The sequence below is a fragment of the Solanum lycopersicum genome, chromosome 9 (assembly GCF_036512215.1).
Source record: "Solanum lycopersicum chromosome 9, SLM_r2.1".
NCBI lineage: Eukaryota > Viridiplantae > Streptophyta > Magnoliopsida > Solanales > Solanaceae > Solanum > Solanum lycopersicum.
Genome location: NC_090808.1, coordinates 3,402,285 through 3,424,566, shown reverse-complemented (window position 1 = coordinate 3,424,566; position 22,282 = coordinate 3,402,285). Strand labels below are relative to the sequence as shown.

Genomic DNA, 22,282 nt, shown 5'->3' with positions numbered 1-22,282 from the left:
AGAAATTATTTATTGTTTTGAGAGTCATTTTTTTAAAAATAAAATATAAGGGTAAAAAATAAAGGAAGAAAGAAAATTGCCAAATGATAGATCATATGCTAAAAAAGATTTCGAACAATTATTAAATCAGTGAGATGAGACTCAGATCTCTTCAATCTTCATTTTTGTATAATTTTTGTAAATCTACAGTGTGAATACAAAATTTGTAATTTCAAAATCAAGAACTTGATTCAGCAAAAAAAAAAAAAAAATGGCAACCAAGAAGATTTCAGCAGCTTCAGCTAGGGCTCATACTCGTAAAGCTAAGCAAAAAAGTTCTATTCCTTTTCCTTCTGGTGAGTTTTCTTTTTTTATTTTTGGTATAAATTTCCAGTTTTATTTTATCATATGTTGAAAATATAGTGAAAAAACTGAATTTAGTATGTAAAGTTAGTTAGTTTCTTTAACTAGAGGTCTCAGGTTCGAGCTGAGGTAGGAGTTGCCTTTGTTAGAGGATAATTTACACTAAGGAGGGATTTTACCAATGTGAATCTGGATTTAATCGGGTTTCAATACAGGTATCGGACAGTTGATTGGGAAACCAAAAACAAAAATATTAATATTTGGTGGAAAGTTTTGATTTTGATATTTTCTCACATTTGATGTGTTTGTTGGGGCATATGGAAAATATAGTGAATTGAATCTTTATTATATAAAGTTGATAACTTTCTTAATTAGAGGTCTCGGGTTCAAATTAGGTAAAGAGTTTCCTTTGTTTGGGAGTATTTTATCCCTAAGGTGGGATTTCCAATGCAAAATTTGGATTTAGTCGGGTTTCAATGCGGGTACCGGACACCGAGTTTGAGAAACCAAAAACAAAAGTTGATAACTTTGTTGCATTTGGTGGGGAGTTTTTGATATTGATTGTGATTTTGAAAGTTTTTCTCACACTTCAATGAGTTTGTTGGAGCATGTAGTGAATTTAGTGAAGAACTGAATCTTTATTTTGTAAAGTTGATAACTTTCTTAACTAGTGGTGTTTGGTTCAAGCCTGGCTAGGAGTCTCCCTTTGTTAGGGAGCTTTTATCCCCAATGTGGGACTTTCCAGGATGAATCTAGAATTAGTCGCTCCCAATGTAGGTATTGGACGGACATTCGGTTAATCAAAAACAAAACTTGGTTATGCTTTTGGTACTCTTTTCTCACATCAGAATGAGTTTGTTGAGGCATGTAGAAAGTATAGTGATGAACTGAATCTTTGTTCTGTAAAGTTAATAACTTTTCTAACCAAAGGTGTCGGGTTTGATATGAGGTAGGGAGCCTCTATTGTAACGGATCATTTTATCCTCCAATGTGGGACTTTCCGACACGAATATGGATTTAGTCAGGTCCCAATGTGGGTACTAGACACTGGGTTGGGACACCAAAAACAGACTTTGTTACATTTGGTGGAAAGTTTTTTGCTTTTTTTCTTACATTTGAATGCCCGTGTTAGTATCATTTTAGTTAGAAACTGCAAATATAAATTATAATGGTTGTTTACTTAGAACCAAATATTTTGAGTTTGCAAATGCTTCTATTCAAAATTCAAAGAAAATTCTTGTATTATTAGATGCTCTTCATAAATCTTGAAACTGGATATATTCCGTATGTTCTCAAAACCGAAGATTTTAGTTTAACTTAATTTAAGTTGCTTGATTGTGCAAATGTTTCTCTAAACATTGTCCTTTTTTTAAAAAAGTTTTTTTAAGATGCTTGAATACTATTTCTCGTCTTTTTGTCTTTCCAAATTGTTTAAATTCTCAATTATCTTGTAACTCAAATGATATCATTTCAGGGGCATTTGCGAAAATTCTTCTGGTTGTTTTGATTGGGTTATTAGCGTGGGGTTATCAAGCAACACGACCACCTCCCCCTAAGACCTGTGGATCCCCAGATGGCCCTCCCGTCACTGCACCTAGAATCAAACTTAGTGATGGAAGACACTTGGCTTACAAGGAGACTGGTGTACTTAGAGATAATGCAAAATATAAGATTGTATATATCCATGGGTACGATGGTTGTAGGCATGATGTTCCAATTAACATCCTCTCTCAAGTAACGTCACTTGGTTCTCTTGTTCGTATTCTTTTATGGACCAACTATGTATTTTGGACATAATTTTTGTTTTTCTTGCAGGATGTCATCGAAAGTTTAGGAGTGTACATTGTTTCCTTTGACAGACCTGGTTATGGAGAAAGTGATCCTAATCCAAAACGAACAGTCAAGAGCTTAGCTTTTGACATACAGGAGCTTGCTGATCAATTAGGTCTAGGATCGAAATTCTATGTTATGGGATTTTCAATGGGGGGACAGGCTGTTTGGACCTGTCTCAGATACATTCCTCACAGGTAATCTCATTTTTATTACATGTACATTAGTAGAGCGTTATACCTCATATACAATGGCTGAACCAAGTTTTCTTTACTAAAGGCCCTTACAATATAAAAAAGTAAACACACGAAGAAGCCAGTGACATCTATTATTTATACACAAAAGAATAGAGTTAATGGTGAAAGAACATACCTAAATTATCACGTTTTCGCGAGTTTCATACCTCAATTACCACTCAATTATATCAAAACATACCTCGATGTTTTGCCTACATGTGCTTGTTGTTGATTGAGAAGGAATATTTGGCCAACACAACATCGAAGTGTGTCTTAATACTAAGGGAATGACAATTTAGATAGGTAAAGAGAACAATGGGTAGTTGAGGTATGAAACTCGCGAAAAAGTCATTGTTTGGATGTGTTTTTGACCATTAACTCTAAAAAATTAACCTTGACCTTGAAAATACAGTATAACTTTCCGCGAAGGGCCCTAGCTCTGCCATGTTCGTATGGAATTTGTGTAGGTTCAGTAATTTGTGGAAGAAAAGCTTGAAATTTTTTCTGGAAAAGCAGACTCTATAGAGGAATCTCAATTCCTATTTTCAGGAGCACAAACATAAGAATTTTTGTTATATGATTGTTTATTTGTTTTATTAAGTTATTTGAAATGAATATCAAGATTCAAGAATAACGTTCGTTACTTGAAATAGGTTGGCAGGTGCTGCTCTTATTGCACCAGTTGTCAACTATTGGTGGCCTAGGTTTCCTGCTAATATGTCCCAAGAAGCATTCAACCTTCGACTTCCTCAAGACAAATGGACTCTTCGTGTTGCTCATTACCTTCCGTGGCTCACCTATTGGTGGAACACTCAGAAGTTCTTTCCTTCATGCAGTGCTGCAGGTCGCAACCCTGCAATTTTCTCTTCGAAGGACCTAGAGCTAGTTTCCAAGCAAAGTTCGAGCCAAGACTATCGTGTAAGAGCTCTTTCCTTTAATATCAATTTGTTAAATGAAGATGTTAGGAGGATGGTATTACAGCTACATTTATAAATTTGGGTTGGAAATTATTCGAGTTGTGCTTGAGCCTGGCTGCATATTACATGAGCTTGGAAACCACCTCAAACTTCGCTACGGAAAAATATTTACCCATCTCAAGTTTTAGCTTAGTGTAGATATGATAATGTCTAGTTTCTCCTATTTTCTTCAATCCAGAATCAAGTTCTGGAATCAACCGTTAATAGACCAACATAACTTTCTACTATCAACCGTAGAGTCAGGGTGGGTGGGGTGGGTGTAACTGAGGGAGACTGAGAGAGACAAACAAAAGGCTAACAAATTGATGATTGGCATTCTTGTAAGTGTGTTATAAGAGTTCGCCTATGCTTTGGAGTATATCGTGCGGTCTATTGAATCACTTGGAAATGCTAATTTTATATTTTTAGACCTACAATAAGAACCTCCTGTTTGGGATTAGTGCAATCGAAGCTTACAAGAGTAAATATGACAAATTCATGCTCAACAAAATGTAGCAAGTTTGTGCTTATAGAAGCTGAATCAAGATCTGTTCACGCACAAGTTGGCTAATCTACAACCCTTAGGTATGTGAGAAATACATGTTACCAATTTTTTTTTAAAAAGGAATATGTATTTGTATCCGAGTATCAAAAGTCATTGATATGTAAAAATACATTGGGGTCAATCATAGTACTTCCAATGATAAGGATTGATCGGCATTCAACAAATAGACATAGCAAGGGATAATGGTTAAAGTTTCTTTTCTTTTTCTTGATAATGCTGCTCGGATAATATTGTGCACTTCGACTAATCTATGGATGCTTGTTATCTTCTACCAATGCATTATACATGTATTTATTAACCGTCTTAAACTAAAGATATATAAAATTTACAAAAATATCCTTTAATCGTGTAGTCTTAGACAAGCCACGTAGTAAGTTGGAATTAAAAGATTGCAAAAAAAGGTAATAAACCTTTTTTTAAAAAAATGGACTAAAAGGGAAAGTGAAACAAACAAATTGAAACGGAGCGAGTAATGTGTTTCTGGCTAAAGATGTCCGGTGGGGTTCTTGAGAGGACCCACATTTGTTGAGACCTCGAAGTGTTACTATTAAGTTACGAGGCCTTTAACAAAAATGGGGCCTAATAAGCTTGTTGTTTATGGAGAAGAAGAAGCATGGGAGACTAGGCTTCAAAACCTATCAGTGCTAACAAAAAAGAAAATCAAAGCCTTAGTTGTCAGGTTACCACTACTTCGTGTTGAACTTGATAGGAGGTATCCAGTGCCAAATGAAATAGTCAAGGTGCATGCAAGTTCGCCTAAATACCAGTTTTACGGAGAAAACTTTTGTTGTGTATGTTGATGTGGTGTATAGGACAATGGGTCTTAGGATGACTCTTTGCGTACCAAGAGAGTCATGCAGAGGAATGATATTGACACTTCATTCCGAGAGAAACGCCCTTTTGCGTATAACATAGCTTTTAAGCATCAACATTTTGAAGCCTTCATTTGTAGAGGCAGATATCAGTGAGCTTATGCCGCTTTTGTAAATAGTAAGATTAAACTCCACAGGCTAAGAAATTTTGATCGATGTGCAAAGTTGCTCATTGCATCTAGTCATGTTCTCACGCTTGCTTCTCGTTGTGTAGACCGTGCTTTCAAGGGAAGCAATTGTTTGACTAGGCTTAATGCCTTTGTCCGATAAGTTTGTATCGAAAACAGATAACTTAATTGGTGTTTCGTTTCCTAAAGTTTTGGATTTTCTTGTGCTGTTTGAGCTCACTGTTTCTATTACTCAACTCTCCTTTCAGGCACAGGTAAGACAACAAGGAGAATATGAATCCCTCCACCGCGACTTAATGATTGGATTCGGAACATGGGAATTCGATCCAATGGATCTTGAGAACCCGTTCCCTAACAATGAAGGTTCCGTTCACTTATGGCAAGGCGATGAGGATAGGCTCTCGCCCGTCACACTACAAAGGTACATTTCACAGCAATTACCATGGATCCAATATCATGAAATTCCAGGTGCTGGTCATTTGATTCCAATGATTGATGGAATTGGAGAGAAAATCTTCAAGACTCTTTTAACCGCGTAAACTCACCATTTTTATAGCTACGCGCAAGGTTTCATCTTGCACGTCGTGATGTGTTTTAAGTTGTCTACATATCTCTGGTTTTTGTCGATCGTTAAGTTTCATATTTTGATGTCAAAGAGTTTTGACTCTGAGAGAAATATTTTGTATTACAAATTCTTTTGTTTGTAATTAAGGATAGTGATATTTAAACATTTTTTTTCCTTTTAAACGGTAGCGTGTATCAAGCACTTACCATTATGTCGAAAGTTATACTTGATAGTAACGATGCAAAATTGTATCGTAACCAAGCACATCAATCAAGTGTTATGTTCGACATGATTTCGACTTGAGCCATTTGGTAGGGAGCCATTTCCCAAATGGGCCCTCTACGCAGGAAACTGAAATAGTCGGACTTTAATTTCGGAGCGAAAATTAAAAAGAAAGTATTGCCTAGCTACGATAGTAATTGTTTCTTGACTTAATACTAACTCAAGTTTGTTTATCATTAAAAAAAAAGTTAGTTAAATATTGTTATATTATGGATTTATATCTTGAGAAAAAATATTTAAAAAAACTTTTTATTAAATTTTTTTTTTTTCACCAGACTCAAATTCGAAATCACATGGAAAAGATATCATTCATCCCACCATACCTTCCATGGTAAAGCACAAGATTTTCTAGGGTGCAATATTTAGCATATATACAGAAACTACTGATTGATTTCGTATCATGTACGCTTATGGGAAATTACTGATCTTTAAAGATCTTTTTATTCATAAAGCTTGAATACGATATCTCTAACCAATGGTGAAGCACATCGATTTCACATAATTACAAAAGAAGGGACATTAAAGTAATTTGCATAGAATGTTACCTTTGTAAAAATCGGTGAACCGGTTGAGTTATTATTTTTTACATTTTTTTTGTAATTTGTTCTCAATTATACCCTTGTTATGTTTATGAATTTTTTTTCCTCTCAAAAGGGATTGTAAATTGTAATTAATGATTTATAACACATTTGTATGTTTGTATACTAAAGGATTTTTCAACAATATTCATAATTAAGGCTTTAACATTTTTGGAAGGATTTAATAAGTTGTTACATTGTTGAATATCGCTCCGTTCTGTTATAACTTAAAAATTAAAAAATTTCAACGTCGAACCTTAGATCTTTCGAGACGTATACTACGTAATAACTAGTAATTATAACGCTCTCACACCATTACGACATTGAAGAGTTGTCCATCGGTGTACGTATTTTCTCAAGAGATGGCAAATACGCAATAACAATGTCCTTAGACTAACATAAAGATCAATCTAAATGATTAATTTAGTTTGTAAATAGACTCATAGAAAAGAAAATATAAAAAAAAAAAAATCATCGATTCAAGCACTCAACTCGATAATAACTTACCTCAAATTCCATAGTAGACAAATTCTTTGTAGGGAAAATATGTGTACCTTGCAATTCATTTCATACTATAATGTTTCTTTGTCTGTTTGCATTTCTAAAACAATGTATCTAATAAAACTAAAACATAACTTATAAAACGAATGAATACAATCTAGCTACGAATAAATTTAGTCATTTAATATAACGAGTTTATCTGAGTTCAATATTTTCAAACGAACTATCATATATATGTGACAATCATCTAAATAAACTTTCAATAAAAGTTAGATTTGAACTTATAGTTTTAAATTATAATGTAAGATCTTTTAGACAACATTGTTTGTACTTTACATAAAATAAACAATATTTTACCCAAGATCTTTCTAGATTTGAAATACATGACCAAAAAAAAAGATTAATTTTAAGGGGCAAAAACAATATTTTTTTCAAAAAGTAGAAGCAAATAATTATTTTTTTTAAAATATAAAAATATCTTATCATAAATTTATTTATTTTCCGTATCTCGTCCTTTTTCTTTTCCTCTTTGACATAATCCATTAATTATAAAAAGAATAATTATTTTTACTTTGTTTTCTACAGTTCTTAATTCCTCTAATTTCTCCCTCACCTTTTTTCTAAAATAAACAAACTATAGCTAGAAAAAGTGAGTTAACTCTTTGTATAAATAATAAAATAAAATATAATAGTAGAATATTTCATGATAATAATTATGATTTTTCAAAATTTAACATTCAAAAATACTTTTAAAAGAAAATTAATCAGACACAATTAATTACTTAACAACTATTAAAACAAAATTAAATACTTCTCAAACAAACTACAACAATCATCAAAAAAATTTAATTAAGAAATGGCAAATATAAAGAAGTAAAATTGGGTTAAGAAATAAAAAATGTTACAAGTAATATATACATAAAAATACATTTTCACCTGACTATATAATATAATCTTCTTATGAATGGTTGTTAACGTTATCTATCGCTACTAATAACAACAACAAACTCAATTAAATTATACAAATAATAATAGAACGTAATCAAACTTCATTATAAAGATAAAATAATTATTTTTAGAGAATATTTAACTCAAATAAAACCATTTCAGATGATCTCAAACAAAATGATCAACATAATTTATTTATTTATTTTGGTCAAAAATACTAATTTCTATAAAAGAAAAAAAAAAGATTATGGTAACACTATAAGTGAAAAGATGAAAAGTGAAAGCATGCAAAGTATTATTTTTTACACATTATTTTTTTTTTAACCCTTTAGAATTATTATTTTTTTTTTAAAAGGACACGTGGAGAAGTAGGGTGAAGTAAGAGCCTAAATTAACGATTACCAAAATAACACCTGTCTAATACGTGTCAATCTCTCCATGCATGACCAAAATTTCCTATTTTTAGTATTGGTTTTTTTACAAGACTTCCTAAAATTATTTCTATGTACTAGGAGTACAATTTTTCACTATTTTTGCTTACATCTTCTAAAATGGACCCCACTTAACCCCCCACCCCCCACCCCCACCCCACCCCCTTGAAAAATTCAAAGACAAAAACAAAAAACCAGTCTTTAAAATAAATAAAATTGTGACCAAAATGAAGGAGAATACATAGTACTATCATCTTTAGTTGTGTCCTTTGTTCTTCTTTTTCTTAAAAAAAACAAAAGAATAATAATTTAGTTTTCTAATTTTAATTTTGTATTTTATTTTTGTTTGTGGTTATGATGATAAGTTCTTGAGAGACTTCAAAATCTTGGTGGAGCTGAAAAAATAATCAAGAAAAAAGGTATCCCTAAGTTTTATTTTCTTAATTTTTATTGTACTTTAATGTGCACCTTTTTTGTCTTGATGTTTTTTTCTTAAATTAGTCTTATTAGCTTTGTATTGAGCTTATAATGATTTGAAGATTGTAACACTTCATTTATTTTTGTTTGTTTTGTAAATTTATACCACTACCACACAGTGTGTCTAGCACCATTTTAATTAATAAAAAATTATTTAAAAACTCGAACCTGAATAAGTACAATCCAGGGAAGCTAGATCTTATCGATAAGTAATATCTTCAACACTGAGTCTTGTACTGTGTATTTGGGGGGTGGGGGTGGGGTATTGATGTCTATTAAGGGATATGATTTGATTGATGTGTAACACATTGGACAAACAAAGTAAAAGTTCAGATAAAGTTCAGATAGTCAATCAATTGAACAATTAAGATCGCAATATACAAATAATAAATTAATAATGGATAGATTGGGTTTACACTATGATATATTAGTCATATAGTATTTAAGGTTTAGCTATTAAAAGGATTTAATTTTGGGGGGAAATTCGATATCTTTTTTCTTCTATTTAAGATATTTATAGCTAGGGTTTCAAGATTGTAAATAAACTATAATATAATGTCACGGTTACTTTCATTAAAAACTACAGCTCGGTACACTAAGCTTATGTTGTATTTCGGATTAGGGAAAGGGTAGGATTACAAAGATTCGTATGCAATCTTATGCTGTACTCGAACCTCTGACCTCGTGATCACACGATTTGTTTGTTTTACTCTTTCCTTTTGGGCAACTTTAATAATCTTACTAAATACATCTTGTTTATTAGTACTAATAATTAATGTGTGAAAACAATTGAAGAAAAAAAGTTGTTTTTTAGATCTATGGTCCAATAAAAAAATTATTAAACAAAAGTGGAAAGTTCCTAAGGTATTTTAAGCCCACATGCCAAAGAATATGTTTCTTCTTTTGTTGTCCACTTTGATTAGACCCACTAAGTATATTTATTTTAATAAAAAAAATTAATTGAATATAGTATGTAAATATATATTTTGTTTTTGCTTTATTCACACTTCATCTTTTGAACCATAAGGTCCCTTCTAGGCTCTTATGTTATTAATTTTCTTGGGAGGAGAAATAGACGAAGACGATATGAAAGGCGGATTCAGGATTTAAACGTTAATGGAATTGTTAGTACATATACGGAGTTTAAGCTTTAGCTACTGGATTTAGATGAACTCGATCCACCCAACTATGTATTCGTAAGTACTCATTATGTTATTGGAGGGTAGACGTCAAGAGCGGAGCCAAGTAGGGGTAAGTTATCATTTATGTAGCATTCTTATCTTTTTCATGTTTTAACATCTTAGTATTTTGAATCGCTTAGTGAAAATCGTGGCGGGCGCGGGTAGATGTTAGATTCTATGTGTACTAAAATCTACCTTCCTATAACTTTGTATTATTTGAGCTTGATTTTTATTTTTTTTCATGATAGATGTACATCGTTTGTAATATTACAATTTTACGTGTATCATCATTTCTTTATTTCAATTGTTTGATATACGCATTTTTCAGGTCGCTAGTTAAAGATCCGAATCGTAATAACATGGGAGTACCAGAATCAGAGATGGTGTCTCAAAGTGAGGTTCAATCACCATTGCAACAAGACCAAAACCAGCACAAGAACAACCCATTCCCGTCACTCGGTCGACAAGCGTCGATTTACTCGCTCACGCTTGACGAATTCCAACACACTGTTTGCGAGAGTGGGAAGAATTTTGGGTCGATGAACATGGATGAATTTCTTAACAGCATTTGGACTGCTGAAGAAAATCAAGCCCACGCGCACGCTCAGCCTCACTGCCAGGCTGCAAGTACTGGGGAAGCAACTAGCGCCCCACGTTTTGCGTTAGGACAGGGAAATGTTTCGTTGGAGAAAGCTATTGTCGAGCAGCCAAGCTTGCCAAGACAGGGATCGCTTACGCTTCCTGCACCGTTGTGTAGTAAAACTGTGGATGAAGTTTGGTCAGAAATCCATAAGACCCAGCAAGAGCAGCAACAGAACAACGGGTGCAACATACAGAACACCGGTAACGGAAGTTCCACTCAACGACAGGCTACGTTCGGTGAAATGACGCTCGAAGATTTCTTGGTTAAAGCAGGGGTCGTACGCGAACAGGGCAATTCAGCTCCCGCACCTCCTCAGCAGCAATCATATATGATGTATCCAAACAGTGCAAATCCCACTATGGCCGCCATGGCTCGGCCTGTTATCGGCCTCGGTGGAGTCACAGGCGGTGTTGGCGTCGGTGTCTCCATTCCCGGTTATCCGCCACTTCCACAAACCGGGGTGGTCGAGGCACCTGTGTACCCTATGAGCATGAAAAGAGGCAGTGGATTCCCACAACAGTCAACCCCCGTCTACGGTGGTAGAATGGGAAACGGTAGCGGGGTTGGCTACGGGCAAGTAGTGCAAGGCGTAGCCGGAATGGGGTCGCCACTAAGTCCCGTGTCGTCGGATGCACTATGCGTAAATCAAATCGATAGCGGGGGCCAATACGGGTTGGAAATAGGAATGAGAGGCGGGCGAAAACGTGTACTAGACGGTCCAGTAGAGAAAGTTGTTGAAAGGAGGCAAAGGAGGATGATCAAGAACAGAGAATCCGCAGCAAGATCACGAGCAAGGAAACAGGTAATTTAATCTCATTCCCCATAATATAAGGCGTTCATACTCTTCAAAAGTGTCATTGCAACCGTGTCGTGTCCTCAAAGAGCTCCAACACACACCTACCATCATTTTTGAACAGTCTGAGCAACATAGCCTAACTTTCGAACCCGTGTCGAATCCTCAAACAATGTACTATTTTTGGAGGATCCAACATGTGCCAAACAGCAATTTATTTTTGGACCCATGTCAGATCTTTGGACATTGTACTATTTTTGGAGGATCCAACACACGTCTAGTGGCATTTTCGATCAGTCCAAGTGACGTAACTTAATTTCGCTCATGATTGGCCTATCTAAAGATCAATTTTTTTTTTTTTTGCAGGCTTATACTGTTGAACTTGAGGCAGAATTGAATCAGCTAAAAGAAGAAAATGCACATCTAAAACAGGCCCTGGTAGTTAATATATTAGCAGAAATATCCTTAATTTTGGAGTATGATTTTATTAGAACTTTACATCATATATACAATCATTACATCTTATATTATGAACTAAAAATGTTCTTTTTTTTGTTTTTTTTGCTCTGCAGGCGGAGCTCGAGAGGAAAAGGAAACAACAGGTAATTATATTACTCGCACATTATATAGTCGTTGAACTATTGGAATTAGGTGAACGAACAGACGTTATCTTTTGCTATGTTGCTCAAAAGTTCACTCTAGCCCTAGCCGGGAAGTGATATCGATGAAGTAGAACCGGCTTGAGTGCATCGAGTGAAATAGCAAAAGATCGTACTTGAGGTATCTTTCTTGACGCGAAGCATAGATATATGCCTTTGTTCGTCGGATTCCAATAGCTATGTGATTCGTGTATGCGATAAATTCCACATTATTAAGTAGTCTAGTCGTTGAACAAGATGTTAATTTTGCGTATCGTCTCCAATTAAGACTTGTTTTACGGTAACAGTACTTTGATGAAGCGAAAATGAAAGCTCAAACGAAGGCGCAAAAGGCGAATGGCAAATTAAGAGGGATGAGAAGGAGCTTGAGTTGCCCTTGAATAACAAATTATACAAAAAAACACAAAAAATGGTTCTTGCTTTCCTGCTGCTGATGGAAATCGTTCAACGCGATCCGGATGTTGCTCTTGACCAGGTAAAATTATACAGGTATAATCGAGAAGGCGGAAAGCTAAGAAAACAAATGTGCATTTGCGCTTTTGAAGCGCAAATGTTTTTTTCAAATATATATGTAGTAGCAGTAGCAGTTATAGTATTGAGTGAGTTAAAAAGTTTTATTTTTTATTTTTCGAGCTATAGATGGAGTCGGATTTAGTGTAACGAGTTAATAGGTTCCATCGACCTAATAACTTTGTCTCGAACCTTGCGTATGTGTTTTTAGAAAGTTAACAAGTACAAATAATAAATTTGAACTCAATAAAGCAAAATTAATAGTTGTAGAATTTCGAACTCGAACTCGTAAAGTTAAAATTTTGGTATAAAATGTGTTTCTCTATGTTAAAAGTATTTAAGTGGAAGAAAAAAAAATAGTATACAAGAAATATATATGTTTTGTTCGTATCTCTCTTAAACTCTTACCTATAAAAATAAATATTTTTGAAAGATATGATATTTTTTTTATATGTCACGTTTTGGATTTCAAGAGTCAAATAAGTATGTTTTTTATTGTGAATTTTTTATTCGTTGGAATTTTTACGTAATTTATAATATATAAATTTTATTTCAAAAAGAGTATTGCGTAAATTTTTGATGAAATTTGATCAATTATAAAATTGTAATTGATCAAGTCAGAGTGTATGCCTTGAGTGAATATGTTTTTTATTGTGAATTTTTTATTCGTTGGAATTTTTTCGTAATTTATAAATATATAAATTTTATTTCAAAAAGAGTACTGCGTAAATTTTTGATGAAATTTGATCAATTATAAAATTGTAATTGATCAAGTCAGAGTGTATGCCTTGAGTGACAGACTGTAATATTAGAATTCAAAGTTTTTTTTTTCAATAAATAAGTAACTAGTAGCTTTCTTGAATAAATAAAATTATAAAAGGTATGAGTAAATAATAAACAAATAAAAATAAATAAGTGGTGGACCAAAAAGTAGAATTTAAATTATAGCCATCATTTTCATTTATATCATTAACCAACTAAATTACAAGAATGAAATATTTTTCAATGAAACTAAGCTTTCATTGTAAGCAAAAGCTTGCAAAGAGTAGCCATTTTTTTGTTGGCTAAGAACCTTATTGTTCTTTAAAAAAGGATCAAATATGTCCAATTGATATGTAACAACTTCAAGAAAAATTTCCCCATTTTTTCCATATCCAATTGATCTTTTGATATTTAAAAAAGGGCCAATTCTCATATTTTTAGTCCAATAGCCATTTTTCTCCATAATCCATATGTCAATACTTGTTTCTCTACCAAGAATTATTGGCTCATAAATGTACATAGCAATGAAATCATTAAACAATGATAAGTCCCCTTGTTTGGATATAAATGACTTTGGTGTTTGAATTTCAAAAAATTTGTCATTGCTCATATCAAATCCAAAGATTTTATCATTTTGACATGCCCTCCAATAGTAAAATCCATTCAAATATGTGTTACCATTTGATTTGGCGACGTTGCGACTAGAAACCCTGAATTCCTCAAAAGTTCTCCAGGAATTCGTACTCAACGTATAGACTGAAATAATCGTAGGAGAATGCCAGTCTTCAGAGTCTACATTCCAGTAATCTCTCATCCAAACGACTTTATAATCACCACTCGAGGGCTCGATTCCGAAACCAAATTTATAGGAAGACAACTTATATAAAGGACGTTCGATCCCGAAATCGAATTTATAGGAAGATAAAGGACAATTTAGGGGTTGTGAAATTGGTAGAGGCTTAAATTCTTTAGTAGAAGGGTTCCATAGTGCTACATCTTCTTGATCATTATAAAGCAAAAATAGACCATTTAATGGACTAAGAACTTGCCACAAATGTGTAGATGTGTTTAAAACATCTTGGTACAAATGGGATTTTGGAATTAATTGGTTTTGTTCATTATGATTAAATAAAGTAAAACCAGATTTCATTGTATCAAGAAAATAATGATGAACAAAATAACATGTAGGATTTTTTGTGTTGTGAAGGTGTTTTTGAATAAAAATTGGATTTTCAATTAAAACATACCATTTTTTGTTGACACACTTGAGTTGTAAGAGACATTTCACAGGCAATCTTGACAAAATCTCCATCTCTATATCTTCTGGTAAATCACTAAAAAAATTTGATTTTTGCTCCATTTTTTTTTTTAACCTTCGAATCCTTCTAGAAAATAAAGGGGAAAAAAGAAGAAGAAATTATTATGAGATATTGAGTATTACATTTTATAAGGGGTATGTATATATATGTATGTGTTGTATATAAAATAATAATAAAAAATCCCCACACTGACACATATACATGTGTGTGAAAATGAACATCAAAGCTTATTCCAATCTCATAGGATATAAATTTGATTTGAGTTATATATACCGATGGTAAGAATAAAAAATATTATTTGTGAATTTTAATTTGTAAATAATAATTTTTGTGAAGATTAAAAAAGTATATTACTTATTTTTCCCCAACCATATGAGTGTAATATTTATCGAGAGATTTACTTAGAATTATCTGATATATAAATCGTCGTTACATAAACTTAAATTAAGTGTACACATTAGCTTAAGAAAATTTTATACCATCAAACTATATTTATATATATATTAGTAGATAATTTATCTTATATATTTTGAAATAATTATAAATTTCATGGTTTGAAAATTTATGATTCTAATATTATTAAAATATTATTTAAGCCCATAAATTTCAAGATAAAATCATGTCCCACCTTATCAACTTATCTATCAAGATAGGAAGTATTACAATAATTAAAGAAGAGACAACATGATTCTTACCTAACATTCATGATGATGACATATTAGAGATGAGTTTTTTTAATTAAGTGAATTAAGACTTTGGTTAAAATAAATTAAGACTTGATTAATATCAATTTATTTCTTATACATTGGATTTGAATAATAATTTTATCGTATGGGAATATTACATTTCTTGATTATTATTTTTTTTGTCAACATGAATTCAAGCAAAAAGTTAAAATTAAAAAAGAAGATGGTGGAAAAATAGCTTTTGGGAGAAGGCAAGGGTTTTTCTTTTATGAAGAAAAATACAAGAAACATATCAATTTAATATGTGCAAATAAAAGATTAGGTTAAGTGGAAGTTATTTTTTTACTAAATTAATTGTAAATGTTATTTTTAGTCTCTTTCTAAATATTTAACTAAGTTGTAGTGTCTCTCGTTAGATTAGGAGATTATTGTTAACTCGATCAAGAGGTGAAAATTTTACTATTTGTATTGCTTGTTAGATTTAACAAGAAATGTGGGTGGGTGGGTTTTGGGGGGGGGAGGTTGCAGATTATCGTAAACTCACATTTAGAGGTGAAGTTTATACTATTTTATTTGTTTCGATTGTCATATATAGTGTTTTTAGGTATAATGTTTGTTATCTTTGATCTATTACATACGTCTGGTGTAATTTTGGAAATTTTACGACACTATTTAATAATTTTAGTTACTTGTCAAATTAAATCTAATAAAAATTAATCATCTCAAGAAATATTAAATAAATTACTTTTATCATCAATTGAAAAAAAGATTTTTTTAAAAGATTGGATGTGGTAATGAAGGCAAAGAGCTTAAAGTAAATAAACAAAATAAATGATTATTATAAGAGCTACTATTCAAATATAGACTTCAACAAAATTTTATAAAATCTTTATATCAGTTTGGCCACTTGTCCTTTCATTATCATTATCAATCTTTTTTTAATAATGTTGAAGGCTACACTTTTTTTTTTTAATCTTCGAGCAAATTTCTTCTATGATCCTATTATGTACCAAAATTCAACACTATGGTGTTGACCTAATCAAAATGTGAAAATTTTGTGTGTTTATATATATAGAGTGGAACTTATCCATATTTGGAAAGCACAATTTAAATAGAAGAAAATGATCGTGTATATATATATATATATATATATATATATATATTAAATTGCCCCTTAAATGGCGTTGTGAGAAAAGGTTATGTGTAATTTGTTTGACAGAAAAAGACTATATAGCTAAAATAGCATTTCTAACGGATCGTAAAATCAATTTTTCCTTGAATAGTGGAGATGGGATCTTATTTAAATGGATTATTATAGCAAATCAAAATATTGTAATTTTAAATAAATATTGTAAGTGTTGACAAAAATCCTATTAATATTAAAATAGCATTTCTAACGGATCGTAAAATTAATTTTTCCTTGAATAGTGGAGATGGGCCCTTATTTAAATGGATTATTATAGCAAATCAAAATATTGTCATTTTAAATAAATATTGTAAGTGTTGACAAGAAATCCTATTAAATACTAAAATACCATTTCTAACGAATCGTAAAATCAAATTTTCCTTGAATAGTGGAGATGAGCCCTTATTTAAATGGATTATTATAGCAAATTAAAATATTGTCATTTTAAATAAATATTGTAAGTGTTGACAAGAGATCCTATTAAATACTAAAATATTGTTGCTTTGAAAAATTTTCCAAACCTAAAATAAAGCTATATGCTCTTAAATGGTGTCCAATGGGCTGTTGTCTTAAGGCCCAACTAATTAGTTCAAAGGCTTGTGGGCTTTAGGGGTCGGCCCAGTCCACCCCCTTTGTTGAATCTTGGGCTATTTGCAAGAAGGAGGAAGGCCCAAAACATAACCTAACTTCTAACCTACTGATACTAGTTGGGGCCACGGTTCTATACGAGTCGTGATCCCAACCGGTTCAATTTTTTACTCTTTTTGTCTCATTTTATGCAGTAAGCGTAGGCTTGACTCAATAAAATTCGTAATAGGTTAGAGTTTCGATAATGGAGAAGTAACACATTTTACCATTAGGGTAAAAATATTTGTAGTTACTAGTCAATATTGATATATCAGACACTGAATTTGATGGTTATTACTTATATATATATATATATATATTGAATTTTTAACAGGTACTGCAATATTTAATTAGTTGAAAGCACAATGTAGACTAACTTATTTTTATATAAAAGAATTTATGGAGATTGGGAAGCACATCGTAAAAAGTGATGATTGAATCTATAATTAAAATATGCACATGTTGTATTGTATATAAGTTTTTAATTATACATTTTATAAAAAAATTTCGTTATTATAATTTATATGACACTGTTTAAATTTCGAATGCAATAAAACTATATTGGTGTAAATAAGAGGAATCACAAAAAACAAATACATGATAAATATGAGGATTGAATCCCTTAGACCTAAAAAAATAAGTTTTGATATAATCTATTTTTATAAAAGTTCAATAATCATGAATTTTTAAATATAAGCTATTTGTTTGTCAAAATTGATGTGAAAGAGTCTAAATTTATATGTTCGTATATAAATTCTATAAATATTTTAAAATTACTACAAGACTATATTATTAATGATTTTTAAAATATTTTAAAAAGTTTAAAAAATTATGTTCAAAGAATCAAAGAAACAGTAACACCTTCATTTGAATTGATGCATAATTTTTAATTGTGTTCGAAATATATTTCAGTTTTTACTGTTGTTGTAACAACTAAAAACTTTAAATCTATTACCCAATGCACTATTTAATACTGTATTTCAAAGATATATATATATATATATTCTACTTTATGATGTTCACGTGGACATATATCTTTAAATACACTATTAAATAGTGTAGGAGTAAAGAATCTTTTTTAAAGTTTGAAATTATTACACAATTTCGATCAAAATTTAAATATATTTCAAACTATTTTCTTTTTACTTTTTAATATATAATTTAAATATTGTAAATCACGATAATTCAAAATATTTTATAAAATAAAAATTCGTTGAAATTCGAACCCATTGAGATCCAAAATTAAAATTAGATCACATCAATCTTTTGTCTTTTATCTTTTGTCTTTGATGTACTTAAAAATTATGAAATACTCCACATACATAAAGCAAAAAATAAAATTGAAAAAATTAAAAGACTTAAAAAAATAGGGTTTTGCAACATGTGTCTGTGTTTTTTAGGTATTCAAGTTTTTTTGTCTCATTATTTTCCCACTTTTTTCTTTCACACTTTGGTTAATGCAATGAGAAAACATATTTCAATTTACTAACTAATTTCATACTATCGATCAATGATTCAAATTTGATTCAGTGGTAAGAGCATAACATGATCTATATAAGCTGGACGCAAATTTTATATTCAAACTTTATTATAAACAAAAAAAAAAAGAGTATTTAAATAACAGAATCAAACGAGCCTACTATAAAATCGTGTTTACTGACTCAAAAGATTTTTGATTATATAGAAATTAAACCTTCTTGCTTGTAAATAAATAAATTATTAGGATAGCTAATTAAAGAAAAAGTGCATAACATGTTTTCAAGTTACAACAACTCAATTTCTTGATGTAAACTAAACTAAACTACAAAAACTAATTGCAATGAGTAATCATTTTCTCATGGTCCAAGACACTCAACAATTTAATGTATTCTTTGACCAATCATTGGAAGTTTTCTTTGAGATCACTTGGTATCTGGTACTCGCTTTATTGTTCTGATTTATTTCAGTTCACATTATGGAACATTCACTAAAGAAGGAAGCACTCGCTTTACTTGTGGGATTTTTTTCATTTTCATGACTTAAACTCGAGACTTCTGATTAAGTTATAACTACTAACCAATTTCTTTGATGGAAACTAAGCTCTTCTTGTAAAAAAGAGTACTTGCAAAAGAGTAACCATTTTCCCATATCCATATCTACAATTACATGTGTTATTAGATCAATCATGGCACTTTTTTTCTTGGTTCTCCACGCAGTGTCGGCTACTCAGTTTACCATTCTGATTGATTCATATTCTCAGCTGTTCGAACTCGAGATCTTTGATAAAGTTACGAGTAGTCAATTTCTTGATGGAAACTAAGCTTTTCTTGTAAACAAGAACTTGCAAAGAGTAACCATTTCCCAATATAGGTCCAACACACTCAACAATCTCTTGTGTTCTTGGATCAATCATTTCAAGATTTGAACTTTTAGTTTCAACAAAAATTTCCCCATTGACACCATATCCAATTGGTCTTTTAAGAATCAAATTGGATTCAATAACCAATTTTTTAGTCCAAAATCCAAACTTTTCCATCAACCAAATCTCAATACATGTCTTATTTTCAACAAGATAATGAAACAACATAGAAACATAACCATCATACAAACCAAGTGTTCCTAAATTCGAATTGAACACATCTGGAGTTTGTATCACTTGAAACTCTTCATTTCTAAAATCAAATGCAAGTATCTCGCAACGTCGATTTTCGTCGATTTTCTTCCAGTAGTAAAATCCATCAAGATATGAATCAAAATATGGCATGATTATATGACTACTCAAAAATGTATTGTCTTCAAAATGCCTCCAAGAATCAGTACTTAGTGTATAAACTGAAACAACAGCTGATGCACTTCTTGTAAATGTTTCTTCCTTCCAAAAATAATCTCTTATCCATACAACTTTGTAATCTTTACTCAAAGGGTCCATTCCAAATCCAAAATGATGAGCATAAGATCTCAAACTCTTCAAAAATATCGACGGATGCATGCTGGAATCTCGAGAAGAAACATATTTTTGGAGGATTCGACACGTATTTGGCAACATTTCTGGAGAGTCCGAGCAACATACGCCAAAATCATTTTCAGTTTTACTCTTCAAAAATATCGACGAGTGTGTGTCAGACCCTCTAGAAGAAGAAGCACATATCTTGAGGATCTGACACGATTGCAACAACGTTTCTGAAGAGTCCGAACAACATAACACCGCCGACGGGTGCATGTCAGAACCTCCAGAAGAAACAGAGAATTTCTGGAGGATCCAACACGGATGCAATAACATTTTTGAAGAATCCAAACAACATAACCTTAAATCTGTGTTGCTCGAACTCTTAAAAAATGTGTCAGAACTTTCAGAAAGAACGCATTTATGGAGGATCTGACACGAACACTGCAACATTTTTGTAGAATCCGAACAACACAAACTCCTATCACAAGTACAAAAAGGTGGACTTGGTACTAATATTTTCTTGATTTCCTTAGTAGCAGGATTCCACATAGACATTTCATTTTTATCAAGATTATGCACAAAAAATAGTCCATTCAAAGGGCCAATTAATGGCTTTAAAGAAGTGGATTTGTGCAAATAAAAATCTTGAAACAAAGGGTATTCATCAATTGAAATAGATAATTGATTAGTGTCAAAAAAATAGAGATGAACAAAGGGAATTTCATAATTTTTTTTGTGGAAAAAATGTTTTATAATAAAATTTGGAGATTGAATAAGTGTGTACCAGTATTTGCAAACAGATTTGAGTTTCATTATAGATTTCACAGGCAAAATTGATAATATCTCCATGATTACATCTTCTGGAAGTTGATCAAAACTTGTAAAAAATATCTCCATTTTGCAATAAATGTTTGTTTCTTGGTTGGATAATATAATGTCTTATTGTGACCTCAGAATTGCTCAAATTCTTCTTATATATGTTGTACGATACGATGCAGATTCAAGATTTAAATTTTATTGGTTCGAGCTTAAAATTTCATTTGATTTACTCCTCGTATTCTAATAAATATAACGTGTCATTCATTAAGTTGTATTTACTTATTATTAGTAAATGTTTCTCGAAAACTGAACATTATTAAGAAGAAATATTTTTTTAATATAACAATATATGAAAATAATTACCGCTAAATTATTGTTTAAATTTTTAAAATAACACTTATTTTTCAACGAATGTATTAAACTTGAAGTCTTTTAGATGTAAACTTGTTAACACATATATATAGGGTCATGATTAAAGAGTTTTTACTTTATGGTGTGAGGATTAATTCTTAACTTTTTTTTTACATATACGTATAATGTTTTGATTGATTTGTTCGTACCTCAATTAATTATATGAGGAATCAATGACATTTTTATTATTATTTAGATTAATTTTGTGGGATGCGTGCATCAACACAGATAATATATCAAATAACTCTGTCAATCAAGATTTGAACAAATAAAATAAATTGTGTATTAATAGCCTTTAATGAAACTTCAATCCAAGATTTTATGATTTTCAATAAATGTCATTAATAGAATAAATCGATATGACCTTAACACTATAGCCGCTCTTAAAGTTTTGAAACTTTCTTTAGCAACACAATAAATAACACAATAAGTAACAAAAAGTGTCCTTTGTAAATATTCTTATTATCTTAATCATGATTAATTAATAAATATGTATTTTCATCTTCATTTTTGTAATTTAATTATCATTTGTCAAATATAACTTGACGTAACATCATAAATTTTTTTGGGCCACCCCATAATTTATATTCCCAACTACCAAACAAATCATGAAACATGCTTGGAGTGCTACTCTTTTGTATTTTTTATTACAAGTCAAATTTTAAAATGATTTCTTTTTTTGGGTTGCCAATTGTCAAGAAAACTAAAAAAAAATTAACAAGTTATAATAATTGTCAAAAAAAAAAGTTAAATGAATTGTCAATATTTTGACCATAAATCATACCTTTTCATCATTTGATAGGGTGCTATCATAGACATAAATAATATTTAGTGATGCGATTATTTTAAATTTTTAAGTTGCAAAATCGTTTGATATTTATGTTAGTGAAAATAAAAAATATTCAATGAAATATTTATAGGAGCATAAAACCTAGGTACCAACTAGAAAAGAAAAAAAAAGTCAAACTCCTAAATGATTCTTAATATTAAAACTATTTCCTTTCATAAAATAAAAGATTTTATTTTCAAATCTGTCAAAAACAACAAGA

General features: G+C 31.1%; 4 protein-coding genes across 6 annotated transcripts; 2 read left to right on the top strand and 2 right to left on the bottom strand.

The window, feature by feature from the left end:
- Positions 1–10: 10 nt before the first annotated feature.
- LOC101262038 (uncharacterized) lies at positions 11–5,676 on the top strand. The gene is made up of 5 exons (XM_004246492.5): positions 11–335; positions 1,817–2,076; positions 2,158–2,369; positions 3,062–3,326; positions 5,178–5,676. Exons 1-5 carry the CDS (start codon positions 251–253, stop codon positions 5,466–5,468), a joined length of 1,113 nt encoding a protein of 370 aa, XP_004246540.1. The 5' UTR covers positions 11–250; the 3' UTR covers positions 5,469–5,676.
- A 2,755-nt stretch (positions 5,677–8,431) lies between these two features.
- Positions 8,432–12,769, top strand: LOC104649075 (protein ABSCISIC ACID-INSENSITIVE 5). 3 transcript variants are annotated; one of them, XM_010327616.4, is made up of 5 exons: positions 8,432–8,653; positions 10,221–11,337; positions 11,695–11,766; positions 11,901–11,930; positions 12,275–12,769. In XM_010327616.4, exons 2-5 carry the CDS (start codon positions 10,252–10,254, stop codon positions 12,365–12,367), a joined length of 1,281 nt encoding a protein of 426 aa, XP_010325918.1. In that variant the 5' UTR covers positions 8,432–8,653; positions 10,221–10,251; the 3' UTR covers positions 12,368–12,769. The 3 variants fall into 3 exon arrangements, with proteins under 3 accessions (XP_010325918.1, XP_010325920.1, XP_010325919.1); XM_010327618.4 differs by having other exon boundaries at positions 11,695–11,804; XM_010327617.4 differs by lacking the exon at positions 8,432–8,653 and adding an exon at positions 9,678–9,962.
- A 659-nt stretch (positions 12,770–13,428) lies between these two features.
- On the bottom strand, positions 13,429–14,806 carry LOC109121106 (F-box/kelch-repeat protein At3g23880). Its single transcript, XM_019215609.3, has one exon. The coding sequence runs from the start codon at positions 14,617–14,619 to the stop codon at positions 13,480–13,482; it is 1,140 nt and encodes a 379-aa protein (XP_019071154.1). The 5' UTR covers positions 14,620–14,806; the 3' UTR covers positions 13,429–13,479.
- Positions 14,807–18,714: 3,908 nt separating this feature from the next.
- Positions 18,715–20,977, bottom strand: LOC101262845 (uncharacterized). Its single transcript, XM_004246495.5, has one exon. The coding sequence runs from the start codon at positions 20,898–20,900 to the stop codon at positions 19,305–19,307; it is 1,596 nt and encodes a 531-aa protein (XP_004246543.2). The 5' UTR covers positions 20,901–20,977; the 3' UTR covers positions 18,715–19,304.
- Positions 20,978–22,282: the final 1,305 nt, after the last annotated feature.